A 26,809-nucleotide genomic window follows, 5' to 3' on the forward strand; every position below is an offset into this window, starting at 1 on the left:
GCACCTTGTGAGAAGAAACTTGTTTTGCTTGAACTTAGATCTACTGCAGAACCCAACAATGCAGGAACGTTGGGTAAATATTTCAAGATTTGAGTTGGAAGCATAATGAATTTGAGTGACAGTGTCCATGTGAGGGGAGGAAATTTGGTGAGAGAATCTGACTCTATCTTAAGCTAGGGGTGGAAATTGGATTTTTAGAGATAATCGTTGAAATCAGGAAAATTAAAGATCTAAAATTAAGATCTTAGTGGATAGAGGGAGAAAAGCAAGTTGTCAAGGATGGAGCTATGTGGGACACCAGGGTAAGGTGCTGGGACAGGCAAAAGGCAAAGGGGAAAGGGGAAAGAAAGCTCTGCCAGAGAGGTGGGAAGAGACCAAAATAAGAATGTGTTTTCATTAGTTATCAGAAGAAAGTAACCAGCGTGTCTCGTACTAACATGGGCAACAAGTGAGATTAGATTCCCAAATGGGCTAGAGGTAACTGCAGAGGAATTGTAAAGGAAATACTTGGCATGGAAAGCAAATAACTAAGGGTAACAAAAGACAGGACTGTAGAAGCCTTGGGGGCAGTGCTCCTCAAAGTACGGTCCTCAAGCTGACGTCTGCACACAAAGTGTTTGCTTTTGGTTTGTGACAAGATAAGTTTGAGAATTGAAAGAATCTTTTCTAGAGACTTTTATAACAATTTCATTTTGCTGTGATATCCAAAAGTGATATCTATGGGCTTGCATTTTGTATGTGTGTTCTTTTTGCCATTCAACTTATCTAGTCATTTATTTTATTGTGTTTTACAAAAATGTCAGTTTATGATAGATCAAGGAAAACAAAACAAAACAAAAAACAGACAAAAACCCCTTGTCTGGGACTTCCCTGGTGGTCCAGTGGTTAAGAATCCACCTGCCAATGCAGGGGACACAGGTTCGACCCCTGGTCTGGGAAGATCACATGCTGCGGGGCAGGTAAGCCCGTGCGCTCTAGAGCCCGTACACTGCAACTACTGAGCTCACGTGCTACAACTACAGAAGCCCATGTGCCTAGAGCCCGTGCTCCGCAACAAGAGAAGCCACCGCTATGAGCACACCGCAACAAAGAGTAGTCCCCGCTCACTGCAACTAGAGAAAGCCCGTGTGCAGCAACAAAGACCCAGCGCAGCCAAAAAAAAAAAAAAAGTGCTCAAAGCAGAATAAAGCCAACCCAGAATTCTACACTAGTGAAAACATTTGTCAAGAATGAAAGTGAAATAAAGATATTTTCAGATAAAAGAAAACTAAAAAAAAATTATTAGAACAAAACAAAACAGAACCCTGTCCTTCACTGCATTAGGGGTGAGAAGCACTGCCTTAGGGGATATTCTGTTTGTTGGCTCTGTGAGCAAGGAAAGGAGAAAAATTGGCGAAACCAGATTAAAGCGTAGAGTATTTTGGACTTGCTTTGTTTTGTTGAAGAAATATAGAGAAGAAGAGAATAAAAGTGTTAGTGGCATGGGGGTGGGTATAAATAAGTTCAGGGACCAGAAAGGATTAGATTTAAGGGAGGACACAGAGCTGGACTAGGTATGTGATTTTCAGCAATATGATGGGATTTTTTTTTTTTTTTTTTAAGAATACAAAAGTATTTGGATGTCCAGGATCACTTGAAGGGCATTTTAACCGTAAAGGAGCTAGCGTCATTACATGCGTCTTATGGGAGTCTGGGTGGTGACAGTGGTGGTGGGTTGGAGACTCTGAAGAAACCCAGGCTCTTGTGCTGAGCACCAAGTCATCTTGGGGAAACTGCAGGGTCTTGGCACCTGTGTTCTCTTTCACCTGAACGAACTTAACACCTGAAAACCAGATTGTGGTCTCTTTAGTCTCCAACAGCTAAATATCTGTAGGGGATGCAAAGAGAAAAAATGATTAGTCATTAAAACATGTGGTCTAAATGTGTTATTGGTTTATCATATCAAAAGCATATCCTATCTGCTTCATCATATCAATCTATGAGCATGAGTTTGGTACAGGAAATAGAACAATGAATTGCTTTCATTAATGAGTACTCCCTAGAATTTTTACATTTTCTAAATAAAAATTGGTAGTAATTTCTATTTTTTTGTTTACTTTTCTTTCCCTTTCCTCCTAAACCTTTTCCTAGAGTCTAAATTAATTTTCTTTTTTCAAAAACATTATGTCTAACCTCAAGAATTCAGTATTTTGTGCATGTATTCTTTGTGTTACTGCAAAATTGCATAGAGAAATGTATATCAAGCAGATGTTTACAAAAATGAAAACTTCATGGTGATTCTTCAAAGATAACTGCTAAAGAAATGGGGTAAAAAAATCATGCCATGTAGGCTTTTGACAATGTTAACATTGCTTTTGACTTAGTGTTGGAGTTTCATTTATGTGATTAGATTTAAAATGTGGACAATGCTGAATTTCTGGCTCTAGAATACATTTTCATTTCACGGGGAGGAATTGCCTTAGTGTTTAACAGTGTATTGAATTCTGTAGAATCCTATTTCTACATTTTTGTCCTAAAGCAATTGGACAGATGCCCAGTGGCAAATATTACTTTCTTTCAAACGTAATGGGCAGCCTTTAGAAATATAGGACAATAGATTTTTACTGTGGTTGCAAAGTATGTATAAATGTGCTCTTTATAAATCTGTTAAACGTTTCACTTCACACATCTCTGCAGCATCATAATCATTATGTCATGTTCAGTGGATTTAAAATTTCTCCTTTTCTCAGAGACAGCATGTATTTTTTCTAGGTAAAGATTTGAACAAGAGATTTGATTCTTTAAAAATATATATCGAACTGCTATATTAGAAACGCTCAACTTTTTTTCTTATTGACAGTTTGTGTAACAGGGATAATTATCCCTGTTATTGTTTTAAGTCATTTTCTATTAATTGTAGAGCACAATCAGTTTGGATGTTTCCTGTATACCACATATACATGAATCTATTAAAATATATTTCCTGTATTTTAGTTTTGCATTATTCTTATACACATTGTAGTTGACGTTTATCTTTGTAAAAACAATCCTGATTTGTTTTAGGAAGAAATACACGAAATACTCTGGGTTATTAAAATGAATTTTATATTCATATTTCTTATTTGTGTTAGGCTAGGTCTAGAACTCATATGATAGATCTTCTTTTTTTGGTCTTTTATGGCCGTGCCACGTGGCATGTAGGATCTTAGTTCTCAGACCAGGGATCGAACCCATGCCCCCTGCAGTGGAAGTGCGAAGTCTTAACCATTGGACTGCCAAGGAAATCCTTTTTTTTTTTGATCTTAGATCTTCTGCTTAGAGTTTAAATGTATCACCGATTTTTGGTGGACTCTAGATTTCATATCAAGATGATCTTCCAGGAATTAGTCAGACTCCTTAGTGGGGGAGGGCCCTCTCTAGGTCTTCATTCTGGGCAAAAACTAGAAGGCAGTGTGGTAAAATATTGGCTATCTGAAAATTTTACCTTCCTTCTTTAGGAGCTATCTTCTGTCCTTCCCTCGTATTTAGAACACTGAGCACTTGTTTCTAATTTTTTCTTTTTCCTATGTTCTTTGACTTCTCCTCTAGGTAGAAGGTAGCTTTCTAATAATTCTTCCTAGAAGGCTTTTTTTAAAAAAAAAAAAATAAATAAATTTATTTTTCAATTTATCTTTGGCTGTGTTGGGTCTTCGTTGCTGAGCGCGGGTTTTCGCTAGTTGCAGTGAGCGGGGGCTACTCTTTGTTATGGTATGTGGGTTTCTCACTGTGGTGGCTTCTCTTGTTGCAGAGCACGGGCTCTAGGCGCATGGGCTTCAGTAGTTGTGGCAGGTGGGCTTCAGTAGTTGTGGCTCGTGGGCTCTAGAGCGCAGGCTCAGTAGTTGTGGCACATGGGCTTAGTTGCTCCGTGGCATGTGGGATCTTCCCGGACTGGGGGTCGAACCCTTGTCCCCTGCATTGGCAGGCGGATTCTTAACCACTGCACCACCAAGGAAGTCCCTAGAAGGCATTTTAAATGCACCTGACTCTTGGCAGTCTGCCTTAAAGAGGCAGTTAATACCTCTATTTTGATTCTTATGAAAATCTTCACACTATTTATGCTGTTATGTAATTTTTAATAGGCTCATGAAATTACGTGTTTAAGGAATACTTGGTTTACCTTTTATTTGTGTGTGTGTTGTGCTTCAAATTGTGTTTCTTGTAATATTTTCTTGCAAGTTAAATTCTTGCATGGTAACATTAAATTTTCAAAGGTGATATTAAGTGGTATTAGACTGAGCATTTTTAAATTTATTTATTTATTTATTTATGGCTGTGTTGGGTCTTCGTTTCTGTGCGAGGGCTTTCTCTAGGTGTGGCAAGCGGGGGCCCCTCTTTTTTTTTTTTTTTGCGGTACGCGGGCCTCTCACTGTTGTGGCCTCTCCCGTTGCGGAGCATAGGCTCCGGACGTGCAGGCTCAGCGGCCATGGCTCACGGGCCTAGTTGCTCCGCGGCATGTGGGATCTTCCCGGACCGGGGCACGAACCTGTGTCTCCTGCATCGGCAGGCGGACCCTCAACCACTGCGCCACCAGGGAAGCCCGGGGGGGCCACTCTTCATCGTGGTGCGGGGGCCTCTCACTGTCGCAGTCTCTCTTGTTGCGGAGCACAGGCTCCAGACGTGCTGGCTCAGTAGTTGTGGCTCACGGGCCCAGTTGCTCCGCGGCATGTGGGAACCTCCCAGACCAGGGCTCGAACCTGTGTTCCCTGCATTGGCAGGCAGACTCTCAACCACTGCGCCACCAGGGAAGCCCTAGACTGAGCGTTTTTACATGTGATAAGTTTGTAGGAGGATTTTACTTTTTTCTCTCCTTAGCATTTCATTTATAGTTTTGCCTTTAATGGTGTATTTATTCCCAAATCTCTATGTACCATCTTACAACCATAATTTTTTTTATTATGATATTTACAGGTTCCCCTTCAATATGGATTTTCATTGACCTACATTTTTTTTTTTTGCCACTTGTATTCCCACTGCATTTTTAGCACTAGTTCAAACTTCTATAATTTTCATTTTGAAATATTACTGGGTTTTGTGATTTAAAAAAAAATTGAAAACCATGACTCTGTATACCTTTTTATTTGGGTCACCAGACAATACTGTAGGCGAAAGAGCTTAATAACTCCAAGGTTCTCTCTCTGCCATTCAGTAATAAACCCTTGAGAAATTCTGCCTGGTATACAATAGAGAGACTCCAGGGTTTCATTGTAGTGCCTGTGTTTTATTCGTATGAGTTATATAAGTATAAAAATTTTAAATGGCATGGCAGTTATGGCAGATTGTACCCATTCTTTCAGTTATATCCTAACCTTGGACACTCTGATTTCTAATAACATTTCCTTTATGTTTCAATAAAAACATCCAACTCATAGTCTGCTATTGTGATAGCAATTAAAAATTTTTTTTTGTATTGAAATATTTTAAAATGTATACATTAAACATTGAACTGTTTTAGGAAATTTTATTTAGAAGTCTTTCTGTTTTTGCTTTCTTATATTTTCTGCTGTCCCAAAATAATTTATGTAATAAATGTATTAAAGTTATGTATGCTTAAATTTAGTATGAAAATTTTATTTTGTTTTTTAGTAATTGAAATAAGATAATCTCTAAATTAATGAATTTATGATATTTTAAGAAACATTTCTATTAGAAATAATTATTTAATTTTATTATTTTAAAAATTTAAAAAACTGTGGTAGTTAAAACATTTGGAAGGGGTGTTTATATTTTACTGTGTTATTGCTACTCTCATTTAAAAGTGTCAGAAGTGTGTATTTATTTGGATAACTAAGTAAAAGTGATACTTTTAATGAACATGCATGGATTTCAACTATATGTCTATGCTATAAGGATGTGTTCTTTAAAGCCTTTTAAACATGAATTCATTTATCTTTTAACAATTATTAGTTTTTAGTAATATAGTTCATTAATGTACCTTAACTTCTGTTCATCATCATAAAACTTTTGAATTCAGCATATTTTCAGCAAGACACATGGCCATCACCAGTGCTCCCTAGGAGCTTACTTTTCACTTCCAGCAATTTAGAAAAAATGACTTTTATGATTTTCTTCAATTTTACAAAATATTACATGAGGATAAAAGCCAGGAATGGAAAGTATCTAAAATGCCTCATTTATCCAGGAAGGGTAGCTGTAACTTTGGTGAAGTTACAGAGGTTGATATACAGATTTGACACCTTTCCTTTGTATTTCTTTCTATAAAACAAAATCATTGATGGTATATGTAAGTTACAGTTTCAAGAAATGTGATTTTCAGGTATTTGCAAGCATTTTAATGCATGCATTGTGTAAAATCACATTGCATACCAGTGTAAGGAATTTTTGTCCTTTTGGGAAGGGAAGGAAGAATTTACTTGTGTTATTACTAGTTTTGACCATGAGGACTTAATTATTTTCTTTAATTTACAGAACATTTATGTTCTGGTGCATGTTTTGGAGTGTATAAAAGTTTGTGTTTTCCATTTTAGCATGTGCTTTTGTAACTTTTACATGTTAAACTTCCTGAAGTTCTACTAAATGGAAGTATTTAGAAGTGGAATAAGCAATAATGTGTTGATAAACAATAAGCATGTATAAAGCTTCTAGAAAATTGCAAACAGAACAGCTTTGTAATATTCTTAGAAAAGGTACTGTAGTAGTTGCATGTTTGGGATTTGGGTTTTGTTGACTTCAAATGTTAAGCTCATTTTACATTAAACGTTCATCAATCTGTACATTTCACCTGCAGGAGAAATTTTACAATTCCATGTAATGAGAACACCCCCTGGTCGAGGAAATGTTACTGTTAACTGGAAAATTACTGGGCAAAACCTGGAACTCAATTTTGCTAACTTTACCGGACAACTCTTCTTTCCTGAGGTAATACCACCAAGAAAAGCTTTACTGCAATATCTGGAGGTAACTGTGTTTTGTGAGGAAAATGGGAAAACTCTGATTACATAATACAAAGATTAATAGAGATCCATGAGGGAGCTGCTTCCTTAGAAACCTAAAGGAAGAACATTACTCAAAGAATTTCTAAGACTTAGGGAGGGGGTTTGTTTTTCCATATGTACTAGGTAGATCTCCTTTAAGGAAACAGAAAAAATTGACTTTGTATTTGAGGCAAGCCCTCTTGTTGCTTTCTTGCCTCCCACTGTTGGTGTCAACTGTGTCATTCTGGAGATGATGAGTACTGCTTGTCTCTCTTCTCTTACCCCTCACTGTCTTGGAACTTTCAATGCACTTGGAACTTAAATGTTTCACTGCTATGAAACAGCAAATATAGCCTGAGAAACAAATGTCTTTTTTTTTTTTTTTTTTTTTTTTTTTTTTTCTTGCGTTATGCGGGCCTCTCACTGTTGTGGCCTCTCCCATTTGCGGAGCACAGGCTCCGGACGCGCAGGCTCAGTGGCCATGGCTCACGGGCCCAGCCGCTCTGCGGCATGTGGGATCTTCCCGAAACGGGGCACGAACCCGCGTCTCCTGCATCGGCAGGCGGACTCTCAAGCACTGCGCCACCAGGGAAGCCCCAAATGTCTTTTTATCTTCTGTTCACACAGTATTTTTGAGGTTACATTTAAAAGCTCTTGCTGACAGTTTGAAAGAAGATGATTGGTGGAAAATAACTATAAGAAAGCAGTTCTTGGGTAGAAAGTTAGCACTACTTTATTGTTTCTCTTTGTCTTCTCTTCTCCACGCTCACTTGATATGAATTCTTGTTTGGTAAATTGTTTCATTCTTTTTCTCTTCATTTCCACTCCCTCAATAGCCTAACCCCTATAACCTTCTGCCTTGAGGACTACATTTGACTTCTAATAACTGGTTTCCTTACAACACTGGCCTTCTTTTCCATACTCCAGTTTTTCCCATTAACCACATAGAAATCTCTCCAACTTATTGCTTTGTCTGGAATTTTCAATAGGGCTACATTGCTCACTAGATAAGATCTATATTCATGAGCTCAGCACTCAAAATCTTCCACAGTTGTTCCCTATCTACTTTAAGCCTGTTTTCTTATGAGTCAGTGGTTTTCTATTTAATTTATTTTTTAAGCCACAGAACACCTTAAGTGAAAATACAGTTGGATGCACAATTTATAAGGCCAGTAAAAGCAGGAGATAGTTTGTGCTCAGTGACAGTAGAGGGATGAATTTCTTTCTGTTTGACATAGGGGTCATTGAATAAAACAATATCTGTGCATCTGTTGGATGACAGTATTCCTGAGGAGAAAGAAGTATACCAGGTCATTCTGTATGATGTCAGGACACAAGGTAATGCAGAATTTAATTAAATTATTTTTCTGGTATATTATTCTTTTCAGAAAAAAATAATAGTTGCTGTCTCTATATTTAACAGTTAGATGCATAGCGATTTTAAAAATGTTATTTAAATATCGTCTGCCCCATAAAATTTAGATCCAAAAGAATCAGCTCAGAATGAAAATACTTATCTTTATGGATTCAAGTTAAAACCTCTAAAAATTTTGCTAAATATTTCCTATGGAGTAAAATATATTTCCTATGGAGTAAAATATATTTCCAAAGGTAGAATTTAATGAAATTAATTTTATACTAAGCTGACCAATTTGGATTCTGGATCAGTTTTATGGATAAATTAGCTTTACTAATTTGAGCAAGTTATCTGGGTATTTTCCTCAGTTTCTAATCGATTTCTGTAATTCAGATGACCAGTGTAGCACATAATGACAATAATAGGTCGAGCCAAAAAAAAAACCTAAAAGGTAACTTCTGTTTGTCACCCTGAAGATTTCTGTTTAGAGGAGTAAAAGTAACCACTCTCTGGTTACTTTAATATGTTTCAAAAAGTGGGGTTATATTTTAAGTATTTAGAAGTTAAGGTCAAGTCACTGTTAGATTTCTTGTGGTCCCTGACTTTCTTAGGAGTTCCACCAGCAGGAACTGCTCTGCTTGACGCTCAAGGATATGCAGCTGTTCTGACCGTAGAAGCCAGTGATGAACCACATGGAGTGTTAAGTTTTGCTCTTTCATCAAGATTTGTTTTGCTACAGGAGGCTAACATGACAATTCAGCTTTTCATCAACAGAGAATTTGGATCTCTAGGTTTGTGTTACTCTAGAATGAATGGAGTTTCCAGGCAGGTGCTTTTTTAATATTCTACTAGGGTGGATGAAAGCCATTGCTAGAATAAATCAGGGACAGGAAAGCAATTAATATTTCTTAATTCAGGACAGGACTTTATAACTTCTTTATTTTTGAAAGATTAAAGGAACTTATCTAGTGTCACAGAATGCTGTGCAACAAACAACCATAAACTCTCAGCAGCATATGGTAATGGGCCAGCCGTGGGTCCACTAACTGAGTCTGGGCTTGGCTAGGGTGGCTATATTCCATGTGTCTCTCATTCTTCTCCTGGAACCAGTACAGGCATGAGAAGGCAAGCAGAAACACGCCAGACCCCATAAGGTCTAGGCTCAGAACTAGCGCACCATCACTTTTACCTTGTACTATTAGCCAAAATAAGTCACACAGTCAAACTCAAAGTAGAGGTAGGCGGGGATGCCTTGCCCACAGTGCAACATCACTGAGCCATTACATGGTAAAGGCCAAGAACAGAGGAAGGGGTGAAGAATTGGGGCCAGTAATACAGCTACTGACGTGCTTTTAGGAAAGTCAACAAGTTCATAATGAGATACTATTTTTTAATTTTAAATAATTTTAAAATCCCTTCCCATCCAATTCAATTAGGAGCCATTAATGTCACATATACCACAGTTCCTGGAATGTTGAGTCTAAAGAACCAAACAGAAGGAAACCTAGCTGAGCCAAATGTTGACTTTGTCCCAGTAATTGGCTTTCTGATTTTAGAAGAAGGGGCAACAGCAGCAGCCATCAACATTACTATACTTGAGGTAAAACGCTTATTTTGCTATTACTGTATTAAACGCGAATAACCAGATAAAAAGGAGAAGTTGATTAAATGTTCTGGTGTCTTTAAATCAGCTTATTTCTTTTTGTGACTTTTTTTTTTTTTTTTTTAAATCACACAGGGGATTCTTTCCTTGTCTAGATAGGTTGGTCTGTTGTGTATTTTATCACAGAAACAACTTGTGATAAAGAAAATTTCCTTAGGGCAGTCCCGTTTAAGATGTCATTGGCCTAAGAGATTCCAAAGGAGCATTTTGATTACTCCAAAGGATTCATTGGACCAGCAAAGCCATGTAGGTCAGCGACTTAGTTGTTAGGACCGGTTAAATTAGAGATAGTGAGAAACTCACTAGAGGCTGATGGTATAAAATGTGATTATGGTCAAACTTAAAGTAGTCATTTCTGACTGAAATTGTGTTTTAAATGATTTTTCATGTTGGGAAATCTTGTGTTGTTTTGGGACTTAGTGTTTCAACTACCTAAATTCATTTCCAAGAAGTTTATGAAAATAGTACATATTGAGAGGGTAGGACACGGTGTGTGGGGTGGAGGGGTAGGGGAATGGAGAAAGAGAATGAATATTGCCTTAGAAAAATAATTTTCAGTTACTCTGTATTTTGGGGTTCTATTTTTTAAAGTTTTAATTTTCTCAGAGGCCTTTTACTTTTACAAAATTATAAGTACTGTAAACCATCTACCATCTGAAATCAGTAATTCTTATTTTGTTGATTACTGTGGCACTGTGACCTAATATGGTAGTATGAGAACTCTAAAGCCGTAAGATGAAGGGTAATGTTATTTCAGTACATGACATACAACACAAGGTTCGATAAAACTTTAAGGTAAGTCTTCTTCCAAATATATAATCTATTAATGTAATTGAATACAAATAAATGGATTATTCCTTAGATACGTTAGTTTTTAAAGCAGAAAATATATAGCCACCTTCAGAGGTCTGGTTTACAGTCTTGTTTTATGAACACAAGGTTTCAGAGTTTCCTTTTTTCTCCCCAGGTTTTTGCAGTCGTTTCTTTTCTCAGAGTAGCACAAGATTAAGAGACTGCAAGCCTGTATTTACAGAAATAAGCCAGCCTGGGGCATGATAGGGGAGAGTTGTTGCATGGAGATGGGGAAGAGTGTGGGTAGGGGGGGGACAGTCCCTTTTACATCGCTGATTCTGTAACTCACATTGGTCCCTGTATTACAGAAGATAGAAACTGTGACCTTCATTTTCTTATTTTTTCACATGCCAACACATCTCCATTAAATACAATGAAAAGAGAGGTGTATGTACTGATATTATATATTCATATATATACATTGGGTTTCAATATTGTTGGCTGTCTGGTTACTACTGATGTGGGTTTTGCTCGTCCTCATGTTTTGAGCAACTGCCTTATTAGTGATTAATAGTAATATTGTATTAAAATTAACCATCACAAATACCTGTCACTTTGTAGGGACTCTCTCTAGGCCAGGTACTCCATACACATTATTTTTAATCATTATTACAATCCCCAAAGTAGCAGTTACTTCCCTCATTATAAAGATGCCAGAATTGAGGCCTTAAAATTTAAGTAACTCACCTAAAATTACAGAAATTTGGTACTAGGTCTCTTTGACTGCAAAGCCTATATTTTTCCCATGGTATTATTCTATTCCTCATTCTAATCATTGGATATTAAAGTAATTTAAAATATTTAGCTCTTATTATATTTAAGGTATACTAAGTTTGTATATTTGTATAATTGGTTTACATATTCTATTAGTCCAGGTAAAAAATGATATAATATTAGCAGTTTCATGTGGTTCAACCTAATAACCTATACAACAAGGTGTAAGTTTAATAGTTTTATGTTTCTTTAAAAATTTCAGCTTCACTGAAATATAATTAACCAGTACTGTATGGTAAACTTATGTAGAATCTAAAAAATATATAAAATTATAAGATATTTGAAGTGTATATTCTGTTGATTTGATATATGTTTACATTGTGAAAGAATTCCCCACATCTAGTTAATTAACACATCCATTACCTCATGTATTTATCTTTGTTTGTGTGTGAAAACATTTAAGTTCTGTTGTCCCAGCAAATTTCAATTATACAGTACAGTGTTGTCAACTATAGTCACCATGTTTTACCTTAGATCCTCAGGCCTTACTCATCTTATAGCTGAGTTTGTACTTTTTTACCAATCCCTCCCTATTCCCCCTGCAACCCCAGCCCAGCCACTGGCAACCAGTTTTCTGCGCTCTGTTTTTACGCGTGTGACTTTTTTTTTTAGATTCCACACCATGCAGTATGTCTTCCTCTGTCTGGCTTATTTCCCTTAGCATGATGCCCTCAGGGTCCATCCGTGTTGTTAAAAATGGAAGAATTTCCTTCTTTCTTGTGGCTGAATAATATTCCATTTTATATATATACCACATCTTGATGGACACTTGGGTTGTTTCCATAACTTTGCTGCCGTGAATAATGCTGCAGTGAACATGGGAGTGCAGATACCGCTTCACTATTGTGTTTTCATTTCCTTTGGATAAATACCCAGGTGTGGGATTGCTGGTAGTTCTATTTTTAAGTTTCTGAGGAACCTTCATATTGTTTTGCACAGTGGCTGCACCAATTTACATTCCCACCAACAGTGTGAAGGGTTCTTCTTTTTCCACATTCTCACCAACACTTACCTCCTGTCTTTTTGATAATAGCCATTCTAATAAACGTGAGGCGAGGTCTCATTGTGGTTTTGACTTGCATTTCTATGAGGATTAGTGATGTTGAGCACCTTTTAATGTACAGGTCGGCCGTTTGTATTTCCTCCTTGGAAAAATTTCTATTCTGTCCCTCTTCATTTTAAATCAGATTATTTGTTGTTTTGCTATTGAGTTGTATGACTTTTTTAGATAAATTTTGGATATGTATGATTTGCAAATATTTTCTCCCATTCCGTAGGTCGCCTTTTCTTTTGTTCATGTTTTCTTTTACTATGCAGAAGTTTTTCAGTTTGATATAGTCCCACTTGTTTATTTTTGCTTTTATTGCTTTTGCTTTTAGTGTTAAATCCAAAAAAATCATTGCCAAGACATGTTTATTTTTTCTGATTTAAATCTTTTCTACTCTATGTTTGCATTTTATGTTTTCTGTATAGTATTTAAATATATATATTTATATTTAAAAGATAATTTTTAAAACCGGCTTGTAAGGTAATTAATTTGAGAGCATAATTATAGATAATTTAATGGGTGTAATTTTTGCAGGACGATGTACCAGAACTAGAAGAATATTTCCTTGTGAATTTAACTTATGTGGAACTTATCATGGCTCCTTTAACTTCATTTCCTCCTAGACTAGGTATGATGGGCTTTTTTGTTTGTTTCTGTTTACTCACTGCAAACGAAGTAAAGTTTCTTCATTTTTTAATCAGAAGTGATCATTGTGAAGTTTGCTAATGTCAGCTATGTGTGTAAATATGTGAGCTTTTAGATTTATTTAAATTTAAAGACCATCGTATATTGTAGCTTTGTACATTGGACAGCATAAAGACATTTAAAAATTGTGTGATGCTTTTTAAACATTACAGTTATTTTATAACCAAATTTGTAATCTTCAAAATAGAATTAGTTCTTATGAAGGCATTTTCCTTTTAAAATTTAATTTGCTATTTTCATTAGATCTCCAAACTCTCAGATGTTTTTATTTTCTCTTAGAGTGAGTAGGGTGTTTGTTTGCTGTGTTCTCTGCTTCTTTTTTGACTTTTTATCTCTTTCTTTTCGTGCTTTAGAAAAGACTCAGTTAATTCATTACAGACTGAAAGGTAAAACTTGAACCTTAGTACAACTTTATGTAGATTACTTTAAAAAGATATATTCCTATTATTAAAACACAAACTCTTGCTTACGATTTGGACATTTGATATTGGAAATTTTGTCTGCAAGTTTTAGGTGTGACGGCCTAGTGGGGGTTGGTGGTGAGTTGCCCTGAAATAGTCTGCTCCCCATCCTTTGGTTAGAACAGTGGTCCCTGACCTTTTTGGCAACAGATACCAGTTTTGTGGAAGATAATTTTTCCAAGGACCAGGGCGGGGGTGGGGATGGTTTGGGGATGATTCAAGCATGTTACATTTATTGTGCACTTTATTTCTATTATTATTACATTGTAATATATAATGAAATAATTATACAACTTACCATAATGCACAATCAGTGGAAGCCCTGAGCTTGTTTCACTTGCCACTCACTGATAGGATTTGTTTGTTTTTCTTACATCTTTATTGGAATATAATTGCTTTACAATGGTGTGTTAGTTTCTGCTTTATAACCCAGTGAATCAGTTATACGTATACATATATCCCCATATCTCCTCCCTCTTGCATCTCCCTCCCACCCGCCCTATCCCACCCCTCTAGGTGGTCACAGAGCACCGAGCTGATCTCCCTGTGCTATGCAGCTGCTTCCCACTAGCTAGCTATTTTACATTTGGTAGTGTATATATGTCCATGCCTCTCTCTCACTTCGTCCCAGCTTACCCTTACCCTTCTCCGTGTCCTCAAGTCCATTCTCTACATCTGTGTCTTTATTCGGTCCTGCCCCAAGGTTCTTCAGAACCACTTTTTTTTTTTTTTTTTAGATTCCATATATATGTTGGCATACGGTATTTGTTTTTCTCTTTCTGACTTACTTCACTCTGTATGACAGTCTCTAGGCCCATCCACCTCACTAAAAATAACTCAATTTTGTTTCTTTTTAAGGCTGAGTAATATTCCATTGTATATATATGCCACATCTTCTTTAACTGATAGGGTTTTGATATTAGTCTGCAAGCAATTGATTTATTATGATCTCTGTGTAGTCAGACCTCTCTGCTAATGATAATCTGTATTTGTAGCCGCTCCCCAGTGCTAGCATCACTGCCTCAGCTCCACCTCGGATCATCAGGCATTAGATTCTTACAAGGAATGTGCAACCTGTATCCCTCGCATGTGCAGTTTATAGTAGGGCTTGCGCTCCTATGAGAATCTAATGCCGCTGCTGATCTGACAGGAGGCGGAGCTCAGGCGGTAATGCGAGCGATGGTGAGCGGCTGTAAATACAGATGAAGCTTCACTCGCTTGCCTGCCTGCTGCTCACCTCCTGCTATGTGGCCTGGTTCCTAACAGGCCACGGACTGCTACTGGTCTGTGGCCTGGGGGTTGGGGACCCCTGGGTTAGAAGGTGCTCTGGGCAGAGGGAAAATTAGTCTGAGTTAAAGGGGGAGAAGCATGGCCCAGAGCAGGGGCCTGAGGAATGGGAGTTCCTCACTCACTTCTGAGGCTCAGTATGACAACTTTGAAAATAGCAAAAGGGAATAATCAGTTTTTAACATATTATTATATTATTACTTGGAAAGTTTCCATTTTTATGCAAAAGAAATATATGATTCCAACAACTAGGCTGTTTAAATCAAGCAATTATTACAAGTTAATTATTGTTCACACTAAGAAAACTGACAGAGTACATCATATTTCCTTATACTCAGAGGTAATTTGAATAACTTTTGATAAGTGCTTTCTAATGCTCCTGTTTCAAGTGCTTTGTATATTAGTACCATTATTCCTTATGTTTGCCCATTTTATAGATGGGGGAGCTGAGCTAAGTGCCATGCCGAGGTCAAACAGCTAGGAACTGGTGGGGCTGGGCTTGTGCTCTGTAGCTTCTAGCTTGATGGGCACAAATCCTGATTTTATATTCTTGCTTCAACATTGTTGATCCCTTCACTCAGAGAGAATTCCACTTTCCTTACCCATTCTTCACCCAGACAGCTGTCATACGTATCCGAGAGTAAGGTGGACCTTCTGAAAATTAAAAGATAAAGGATGAACATATTAAAGAACAGAACAAAGCAGTAACAGGGTTAGTTAGTATTTCAAGACTGAGTAATGGATATTGGTAACATACTGAGCTTGGTGGACAGAATACAGAATAAAAAGGGATTAGAGAAATTTACCTTAAGCTTAGTCTTTATTACACCTAACCTTTCCCCATCTTTCCTGCCTTCTCAACTTCTGTTTGTATCCCTGTATCTCTCTGTCTCTTTTTCACACCTGTATGTTTCTCTGCAGCACGTCCTGCCTTTCTCTTCCCATTTTTTCCCTCTTGTTTCTATTCCTTGCAACTATCCCCATTTTCCTTTCCTCTTGAAATGGATTAAAATGATAGAAATTAACCGTAACTTCAGTTGCTTATTTTGTACTGTTCTCAGTTGATTAGATTTCTGTAAGTCAGTGGTTCTTGTTAGCAAAAGTTTCCTCATTCATATGTTATTAAGTATTTATGTCTTATTTTCTTAAACATCTTTTGAGTAATGTTGGCAATACCTTTATATTAGGAATTTAAAGGTCTTTAAATTCTATATCAACTAATATTCTTTTTAACTACTTACATTTATTTAAAGGTATGTTTTTGTGCTTTTTCAGATTCAGAGGGCTTGACTGCACAAATTATTATTGATGCCAATGATGGTGCTCGAGGCATGATTGAGTGGCAACAGAGCAGGTAAACCAAAGGCTGGGTAAGAGCCCTTTTCTGAGTTTCAGATTCTCTACTGTCTACTGAATAAAAGCTTATAAGGAAAAATGAATGTATTCTCTTTATTATAGATTTGAAGTAAATGAAACCCAAAGAAGTTTAACATTGGTAGCCCAGAGGAGCAAAGGGACTCTTGGCCACGTTTCCTTGTTTGTGTATGCCCAGAATTTGGAAGCACAGCTGGGGCTGGATTACGTCTTTACCCCAATGGTGAACTCATTGAGAATTATAGTGATTTAGGCCCTGTAAATAAGTTAATCTTGAAATAATAAACTACTGTATATTCCATAGTAAATTAGGGCAGAAGATTTCCACATGGTGGAATAGCTCTCTTCACTATTTTGGTAAATTGTATAAATTAAACTTTCAGTACTGTTTTAAAGATTCTTCTGTAGTTTAACTTCATTCATTATTTTATTGTAATATTTGATACCCACTTCTTATTAATTTACTATCTTATTGCAGTATTTGATACTGGAGAACACACATTATTGTGTTAAACAATTTATATTATTAGATGACCTTTCCAGAGTGTTTCTTATGCTTCTTGAAAACGTTAACTCTTCCGTTTCTTTGTTTTACTTTACCGAAACACCTTTAGTGTTTGAAAATGTTTTTTAACTTGTCTCTTCGTGCCTTTTACTGCTTAGTCAAATGTTTCCTTTCTTCCTCCACAACTTCTACTTTTTAAACTTAATATTATCAATTTAAATAAAAAGAGATCATGAAAAAGTAAGGGAAAAATCCTGTAAATAGGTTAGTACACATTCAAAAGTATATTGGATTTATTTCCAAACATTTAAAAAAAACTCAGAGTGTATTTAAATATAATACTGCTACTTTTACTTTTTTGACCAGATTCTTCATTTTGCTAATGGAGAAAGGTATAAACATGTTGACATCATGATTCTTGATGATGACATTCCGGAAGGAGATGAAGCATTTCAGCTGATTTTAACAAATCCTTCTCCTGGACTGGAGCTGGGGGAAAATATAATAGGTAGTTGATGATTTCTTCTACACAGCTCCTTTTCACCCCTTCACTCCTGAGTGAGCCACAGGCTATGCGTGATGCACTGACACCATCTGCCGCAGTCACACATTAGCATTTTACAATTTTTTTCATGTAGGTCTTACTTTTTTACTTTGATTGCTAGGTATTGTTGCTATTATGAACGAGGCCTGTTTTTATTATATTTTTAAATGGTTATACCTGATATATAGAGGTATTACAATAATCTTTTTGAATGCATGCTCCGAAGCAGACTTCCTAGCTTTGAGTACCAGTACTGCCACATCCTAACTTGTGAATTTACACAGATTGCCTGTCTGTACTTCAATCCTCAGTTCTTAAAATGCGAATGATAATATAATCAACCCCATAGGGTTTTTGTGAGAATTAAATGAGTTACTAATATAGGTTAAGCAATTTGTAAGTTCTCAGTGGTATTAGTTGTTGTTGCGGCTATTATTATTAACATTATTAGTAGTGGTGGTAGAAAATAGAAAGCTTGATTTCTGAAGGTTACTCACCTTATATTTTAAACTCTTATAATAGTTCTAATAATTTTTTTCTCTTGCCTTTTCTAAGAAGACAATCATGATGTCTAGAAAATAGTGGCAGTCTTGACTCTTCCTTTCCATTGCTTTTATACCTGTTACCGGCCTGTTAGCTCCAGGACGATGCTGAATAGTAGCAGTGATGACAGGTGTCATTGTCTTGTTCTCTTTTTAGTGGCAACCCTTCTAATGTTTCAACTTGAAGTTTAATACTTTCTATTGGCTTCTGAGACATAGCACTTCATCAGGTTGAGGAAGCTGTCTTTTATTTCAAGATTACTGAGTGTTTTTATTTATATCATGAGTGAATGTGGAATTTCATTAGATGCCTTTTAAAATTTCTCTTGTTTTTAAGATGATCTAGAAAAGAGTTGGCCTGGTTTACAATGAAACATGCACATGCTTCTCAGTACTTACAACCCATTCTATTTTCATTTATTGTTTTAATATTTTTATTTGACAGCCTTAATCACTGTCCTTGCTAATGATGATGGCCCTGGAGTTCTAGCATTTAACAACAGTGAGCACTTTTTCCTGCGAGAACCGACAGCTCTCTACATCCAGGAGAGTGTGGCAGTGTTGTACATTGTTCGGGAACCTGGACAGGGACTGTTCGGAACTGTGACAGTTCAGTTCATTGTGACAGAAGTGAATTCTTCAATGGAGTCGAAAGATCTGACTCCTTCCAAAGGCTATATTGTTTTAGAAGAAGGTGTTCGTTTCAAGGTACAGGATGAACCTTTACTGAGAATGAATGATTAATAGTTACAAAATAATTTTCTCTTGGAGGAACACCCTAGACCGTAGAAAGAAAAAAAAAAATCTAGGGGCTTCCCTGGTGGCGCAGTGGTTGAGGGTCCGCCTGCCGATGCTTGGGACATGGGTTCGTGACCTGGTCTGGGAGGATCCCACATGCCGCGGAGCGGCTGGGCCCGTGAGCCATGGCCACTGAGCCTGTGCGTCCAGAGCCTGTGCTCCGCAACGGGAGAGGCCACAACAGTGAGAGGCCCGAGTACAGCCAAAAAAAAAAAAAAATCCAGCTTAGGTGATAGGTAAAGACATGATTATATTACCACGTGAAAGTGCTCTAGTGCTGTATCGTCTACATAGAGTGCAACCAGAGAAATTTGTTCCATTAATAGAGTAGTGGAATGCGCAAATAATAAAGAAAATGTGCATATTGCTGCTTTAAGTGTTAAGTGTATTTAAATGGCATACTTCACTTTATATTGTCTATAAATCATAAACTGAAAGAAACTCCAAGCCATTCATTGCAGTCATTAAGCCATAGCCAGTCATTCTTTTGCCACATTTTCATTAAACAAAATACAACTGCTTCCTTCAGACTGCTTATTTGAGAAGCAAGTATCCTATGTAAACAGGAATAGCTTATTGGGGGAAAAATGCTGGATTTGGGATTAATCATAAATGTGAACTATACTGGCAGAAGTTTACCTTCTGAAACTTCTATTTCTGTATATTAGTAATTTTCTGTTCCTGCTACTAAATTTTAAAACACAGTGTAAGTTTAAAATAACTAATTGTATTAGCTTAAGATATTTTTTAAGCCAGCTATATAAAGTATAATTGTAAAATAATATACTTGAAACTATTTCATCTAAAAATAGTCCACCTAATTATTAATTTTATTTATGATCAGTTTGTATAAACTTCAATACATTTTTGAATTCATGTTCATTTGCATGTCTAATTTTTTCATGTTTCTGGAAATTTAGAACCTTTGATTTATTCAAGGGCGCTTACATCTTGATATAGATAAAAAGAATTCAAATTTGAAGTATTTTATGAATTTGCTATTTTTTTACATTCACATGCCTTTTTTAAAAAGTTTTAAATTTTATTTCATTTAATTTTTTGTATATTTTAAATTTATTATATTTCTATTGTGTTTTATTCTTAAAAGATTCTTTTTCAAAGTGTGTTTAAAGACCTTTCGGTTCATTAGGCAAATTAAATTTTAGAGCAAATTGGATTAAATCGGTTTTTCTCTCACCCACATAATTATTTTTTTCTCCACATGTTTTTATTCTGAGGTATAAACAGTAAAATATAAAAATCTTAAGCATATGGCTCAGTGACTTTAAAAATATGTATACACCAGTGTAACAGCCACTTGGATTAGTATATTAAACATTAAACAAACCATCACACAGAAGTTTCCTTCTTGTCCCTTACCCTCCCCAGAGGAAAGTGCTTTCTGGTTTCTGTTACTGAAGACTCATTTGCTAATTCTTGAACTTCTTATAAATAGAACCATACAGTATGTACGCTTTTTGTGTCTGACTTCTTTTGGTCAACATCATTTTTGGTTGCACACATGAGTAGTTGGTTCTTTTTTTATTGCTCAGTGGCATTTCATTGAATAGACCACTGTTTGTTTATCCATTCTTCTGTTGATAAACATGTGGGTTGTTTCTGATTTGTGCCTGCTGTGGCTATAACTGCTTTTTAAGAGTGAATTCTAGGCTAGAAAGAGACTTAATGCAGTTACATAGCCAGGGCAGGATAAAGAAGTAGCAAAAATAAAGATCTAAATTTAACTTTTTAATCTCAGTGATGTTTTCAAATGCCATAGGTTTTATTTTTAGACATTTCAGTTAGACTGTGTCACAGTGTTGATAATCTTGAAAGTTGTAACTTGAAATAATTGTAACTATTACTTTATTAGATTCAGTATTAAAGTGAAAAAGAGGTACTGTTTTCCAAAAATACTATTTTGTTGTCATAAATGTTTAGCAAATTACTCTGTATGTGTGTTGCTGAATTCTAGTAACTTTATCTTTTGATTGTGTTTTCAGGCCCTACACATATCAGCCATATTGGACACGGAACCAGAGATGGATGAGCATTTTGTCTGTACCTTGTTTAATCCAACTGGAGGTGCTAGACTAGGGGCCCGTGTTCAAACCCTGATAACAGTTTTGCAAAACCAGGCCCCTTTGGGGCTATTCAGTATCTCTGCAGTTGCAAATAGGTATAATTTATTCATAAGGAAATTGTCACTTCTGAAGCTAAGTAGGAAATAACTTTTGACGTAAAGAAAATGCAGAAGAAAACTGATCTCTGACTCTCGTAATGGGGACTTTTAAAATGAGCTCTAGCAGATAGATCGAGAGAGGCCATATGCCCTCTCATAACAGGGAGCATCAAAAACCTAATCATGTGCTGTACAATGGTGTCATTAGAATTCTTATTTTCTCAGAGTCCACACTTACAGGTAAAAGCACTATTTTGTGTTTTCAGTAATAATAAAAAGCAAGAAATAGTTTAACTTATATTTAGCTGCTCAAACCAAATGAATGACTCTTCAAACATATATTAACATGACTGTAGTCTAAAAATTCCCTCTGGAAACTGACAAATGTTTTTCTAATATCTTAGAAATATTCTAATAGATCTAGTTTTATTAATATGTCAAGAATTTCCTGATTGATTTTTTTCTCTGTAAAATGTTTTTAGTTTATGTGAGAAGAAACTTAAGAGTGACAAAGCTTTATTTATTTTAGAATATGTAGTGTGAAGTTACTGAAGTTACTGACCCTCAGTATTTTCTTACTATCATAAGTATCAGATAATAGTGCTTTTTAAATGTCTTCATAAATGAATATTTTTGAGCTCTAGAGTCTAGCCTTCCTCCTGTATAAAATTTGTGGATGGATGTCACCTTGACTTGCGTAAATTTAAAAGTGTATTAAATATATACTAGCAATGTGATATAGGTATTTCACATGTAGAAATTACATGCTTTTTCTGCTTTCTGCAACTGTTTGTTTCTTTTAGAGCCACCTCTGTAGACACTGAAGAAGCCAACAGGACTGTATATTTAAATGTGTCACGTACTAATGGCATTGATTTAGCTGTGAGTGTGGAGTGGGAGACAGTTTCTGAAACAGCCTTTGGCATGAGTACGTTTAGTTTCTTATAAAAACAAAACTCTATAACCAAGAAAGATTGCATGTATAAGATTTACATTTTCCCCCATGAATTGTATCTTACAGATCTGTTGAAAATGGAGAACAGATATCTAATTCTTTTACTGCATTCACAGATATTTATTGAATGCCTGTCCTGTGCCAGGCATGGTACTGAACGCATGGAACTTAGAATTTAGGGGGAGACAGAAATAAATAAGTAAAAATCAATGTGTAGTTTGAGTATAATAAATGTTTTAAAGGTGAAGTTCTAAGTGTTGTGAGAACATCAGGGAATGCTTCCGAGGGGAATCATTGTTTGAACTAAGACTTAACGATGAGTAGGAATTATGCAAAGACTTGAGTTGGAGGAACATAGAAGAGAAAGCAGGAAGCTATCAAGGCAGAAGTCTAGAGCATATAAGTGAAGAACTGAAGAGTGGGCACTGGGTTTAGAAATAAGGGGGAGTGCTGAGTTTGGAGAGCTAGATAAGACAAGATCATTCAAGAACTTGAAGAATATATCACAAACATTAGTCTTTATCTTAGGGTTATGAAAAGTCTCTGAGTGGTCTAGGCATGAGGGAGGGTTCCCATGTATAGATGTGGAGTGGTCTGATGACATTTGCACTTTGAAAGTACCATTCTTGGTGCCAGGTAAAGAATGGATTGGCACAGGAGATATTAGAGGATGAAGGGAGACAAACAAAAGGGCAACAGATGATGGTAGCTTGGACTGGGTGATGGACTGGATGTGAAGAAGATACCTGAGATGACTCTTACGTTTCTAGTTTGTGCAGTTGGATGGAGATTCATGCCGTTCAGTAAGAAAGGGAGTGCCTAATGGAAACAAGGTGTTACTTTGGTGAGGGGAGTAAAATATTTGAATTTGAGTTAACTTTTTAGAAGACATTTCTCTAGACTCAAAAGAAGATCTCTGCTGGAGAGATAAATTTGGGAACCTTTAGCATGCATATTGTTTTTAAAGGCATGGAAGTTGACGTAAAAACCTGGAAAGCGAGGATGAAGATAGAGAAGGGAAGAGGACTGAGACTGAGTCAAATTGAATGACTAGGGAGAGGAGAAGGGGACTTCAGAGACCTGGTGAGAAACCCAGGGGAATGCAGGATTGCAGGCAGCAATGAAAGAGCATTTTAAAAAGAAAGGAGTGGTAAATCGTGTCAATTGCTGGTGAGAAGTCCAGTAAGATGAGAACTGAAAAACTACTCATTGTCATTAGCAATATAGAAGACATAATATCACAAGAGCTATTTGTATAGAGGGATGTGGACCGAATAACATTTTGAGTGGAAGTGAGAATGCAGGCCTCAAATATATACAGCTAGTTGAAGAAGTTTGGCTGAGAAGGGTAGGATCTAGTAAGAGTAGTGATGGGGTGTAGGAGTCAGGGTTTTTGTTTATTTGTGTAGTTTGAAGAGACCTAAGCATGTGTAAATGCTGATGGAAAAGGCCTGGTAAGTAGAGAAGGACTGAATATTTAGAAGAGAAGGGATAATTAACAGTGAGACAATGGCCTGGAAGCCAGGAAGAGATGGAATCCAAAAAAGAAAGATTATGGTTTCTAATTCAGAGTTATCTCATTATAGTTTGGGCTCTGCATGTGTTTTGTGGAAGTGCTTGTGGGAGTATGTGTGGGAGGTTCTTAAATGTCAGCAGGCATTGTTTATTCTTCATTCACCATCTTCCGGAATTACGGTAGGGGAGGATTTGACTGTGGTCCACTTCAGTGCAAAGCATTCAGATTCTTAATGCAAAAGCTGTAGTGTGCCTTTAAAAGGTGGCAAAGCAGGAATCTAAAATATTGGATTTCTAGGAAAGGATATCACCAATGGATAGTACATAAAAGGCACTGACATTGTGACTTCATCAACTGGTAATTTAAAAATGATCAATAATTTACAAGGAGCCTGGGTTTCAACTTTGACATTTGTTCTTGGTGCATCATGTTCACACCATTAACTAAAGTTTAAAAAGAAAGAACTTTCTATGGGAAACTGTCATGATAATAGAACACACAAGGTGTTTTAAAGGTATTCTTCATTAGGTAGGAATTTTTTGTTTCTGTCTTTGTTTTATTGTAGCACAGAATTTTAGGACATGTACCTGTTATAGCAGGCTGATAAAACTTGATAGCTACTTGTAGTATGTGAATCTGCTTTGGCATTCTTAAAATATACAACATGTAAAGTTAGAAATCATTGGATGGGGATAGTTTCAAATTAATAGTGTAAGTTTTAAAAACCTATCATTTAGCATGTTTCCATAAAAGGTTTTTGTTATTTCTAAATTTCTGTTATATTTTCATCATCTTTTTGAAAGCTGATAAAAATCATACTGAACATATTTCCTTTTAAAGTATAAATTCAGTATTTATTTATAAATATACCCTGGAAGAGTCTTTGTGGGTTTAGAGCACAGTATTAACAATTTTTCTTGTCTTTGGGTATTGATATTTTTAGTTACTATCTATTTTGAAGTTCTGTAGTTTGTCTCTTCTCTGTCTTTCTCATACACATACACTTACCATGGAAGCATTTTCACTTCTAGTAACAAACTCACTAGTTTCACTATTTAAACAATAAACAGAATAGATAAAGTTTGGAGAGGATTTTACACAAGCAAATCACGATTTATGTTTTTCAGGGGGAATGGATGTTAAGTTTTCTATATTTCAAAGTTTTTTGGATGCATCGGCTTCTGGCTGGTGTTTCTTTACTTTGGAAGATTCAGTATATGGTATAATGTTAAGAAAATTGTCTTCTACTGTTTATCGATGGCAAGGGATTTTTGTTCCACTTGAGGTAAACATCACTTATTTTATAGTACACAAACTATAATGTGCGCGTAGATTTTGGATGCCCCGTGAATTACTGTTATTCCTTGTTTCCTAGGATTTACATATAGAAAATCCTAAAACTTGTGAGGCCTTTAATATGGGTCTTTCCCCCTACATTGTGATTACTCATGAAGAAAGAAATGAAGAAAAGCCTTCTGTTAACAGTGTGTATACATTCACATCTGGATTCAAATTATTCCTGGTAAAGAAACACTTCACTTTTTTTGTAGATTGCTTTATTTAAAAGAAAAATCAGATTCGTGAGATTGAGCTAAATAGAAGATAGTGTATGTTCTATGTTAATGTGATAAGGGGTTTTTGGCAAATTGATACATATTTTAGCAAGGTGTCTTAATCCATGGATATTTTGGTCTTTCTTGAAATGACATCTGGACATGCATACCTAGGGATCAGAATGATTTTTCAAGTTTTGAACTTCAAATATTTACTCAGACTATTACTGTAATTCAGAGCTTTTCTTAGCTAAATTTTCCTTTAAATTTTTTATTCTCACTGTTCTGTCTTCCTTGCAGGTACAAACAATCACTATTTCAGAAAGTTCTCAAGTGAGATATTTTACTTCAGACAGTCAAGATTATGTAATTGTTGCAAGTCAAAGTGATGATTCTGAATTAACTCAGGTTTGATTCTTTTAAAATGAATTTTTTTAATACCATAATTGAAACATATCAAAGGTGTAGTCTGTAGGTTTAGTATAAAAGAAAACCATAATTTGATTATGGTAAAGTAGTAAAAAGAATATAGATATTGATTAGTCATAGTTAATTTTTAAATGATAGAGTTTTGAATATTGTCTTCAAGAACCAGAGCAAGTATAATAATAAGCATGAACATTTAATTAGAATTTAATTGCATTGGAAAACATGGAGAAAAATCACACAACTGGATAGATGGTATCACTAAAAATTCATGATTAACATTGCCAGGTGGACACACAACGTCACTCCAGAAATCCCGTATTTCTCTAGTAAACTATATCACAGTGTCTTAATAGTATTTATTTGATAATTTTCGTCACTCCTCAGATTCCCATACCTGCTTCTCATCTCTTCACTTTCAGCTCATGACTTTGTTGAAATGAAAGCTACCAGAAAGATTACTCATCTTCCCAACACCAAATTCAGAAACTGTCTTGAAAACCAGTCTTATTCCTGCCTCCTGTTAGAATGGCAGAAGTGTCTCTTCTACAAAAGACAGGCGCCTCACATAGGCTCCCCTCTTGCCTTCATAAGGGTCAGTTATTCCCTCTAGTGCCAGCGTAACTAGCATCTCTCTCTCTGTAGGATTATTACAGTCAGCATAAATGCAGGGTTTCCAAGCTTAAAAAGTGATTTCTCTTCTGATCTTATCCCCCTTTTCTTCCTGCTTCATTTCTTTTATCCCCTCTATATTGATACCTTGAAAGAATTTTCTACTTGCTTTGCAAACTTCTTCATGGTCACCAGTGACAGCTGGGTTGCAAATACAGTGGGTGTTTTTTTTTGTCATTATTTTGCATTGCTTCCCATCTGCACTTGACAGTCACCTCATCCTCAAATTTAAACCATCTCTTCTCTTGATTTTTGAACTACCACACAGATTTTCATTCTTTCTGTGTCTCCTTCTCAGTCTCCAATGCCACTTCCTTCTCCCTTTTCTGAACTTAGATATCTTGAAGTTTTTCAGGTTCAGTTTTGGTTCACATTTCTTTTTTCTTTCTCTTCACTCACTCTGAGTACTTTTATCAGTCCTGTGGCTTTAAATATCAACTATAGGCTGTCTTCCAAATTTATCAGTAGCCTTTCCTGTGTACGCTAGATTTTGTGTCTAACTGCCTGTTGGCATGTACACATAAATATGTTCTAGGTATCTAAGATTTAACATATCTCAAATTAAACTGTAGATTTTCTCTATGAAACTTGTTTCAAGTGTTTGGTTTCATCTCGGGAAATAGTAACCTCATAAATGCAGTTGCT

At 36.1% G+C, this 26,809-nt stretch overlaps 1 protein-coding gene across 1 annotated transcript in view; it reads left to right on the forward strand.

The window, feature by feature from the left end:
• ADGRV1 (adhesion G protein-coupled receptor V1) overlaps positions 1 to 26,809 on the forward strand; it is a gene marked incomplete at its 3' end in the record, with an annotated part of 235,235 nt that overhangs the window by 119,050 nt on the left and 89,376 nt on the right. The window contains exons 36-49 of the mRNA XM_007467398.1: positions 6,764 to 6,894; positions 8,189 to 8,288; positions 8,919 to 9,098; positions 9,744 to 9,907; positions 13,179 to 13,272; positions 16,373 to 16,451; positions 16,556 to 16,694; positions 17,343 to 17,484; positions 18,508 to 18,770; positions 20,864 to 21,039; positions 21,846 to 21,970; positions 24,641 to 24,798; positions 24,889 to 25,035; positions 25,367 to 25,474. Of these exons, the coding sequence (XP_007467460.1) occupies positions 6,764 to 6,894; positions 8,189 to 8,288; positions 8,919 to 9,098; positions 9,744 to 9,907; positions 13,179 to 13,272; positions 16,373 to 16,451; positions 16,556 to 16,694; positions 17,343 to 17,484; positions 18,508 to 18,770; positions 20,864 to 21,039; positions 21,846 to 21,970; positions 24,641 to 24,798; positions 24,889 to 25,035; positions 25,367 to 25,474 (2,006 nt within the window). The remainder of the gene's footprint in view (positions 1 to 6,763; positions 6,895 to 8,188; positions 8,289 to 8,918; positions 9,099 to 9,743; positions 9,908 to 13,178; positions 13,273 to 16,372; positions 16,452 to 16,555; positions 16,695 to 17,342; positions 17,485 to 18,507; positions 18,771 to 20,863; positions 21,040 to 21,845; positions 21,971 to 24,640; positions 24,799 to 24,888; positions 25,036 to 25,366; positions 25,475 to 26,809) is intronic.

This window comes from Lipotes vexillifer, unplaced genomic scaffold (assembly GCF_000442215.2).
Source record: "Lipotes vexillifer unplaced genomic scaffold, Lipotes_vexillifer_v1.1 scaffold1111, whole genome shotgun sequence".
Classification (NCBI taxonomy): Eukaryota; Metazoa; Chordata; class Mammalia; order Artiodactyla; family Lipotidae; genus Lipotes; species Lipotes vexillifer.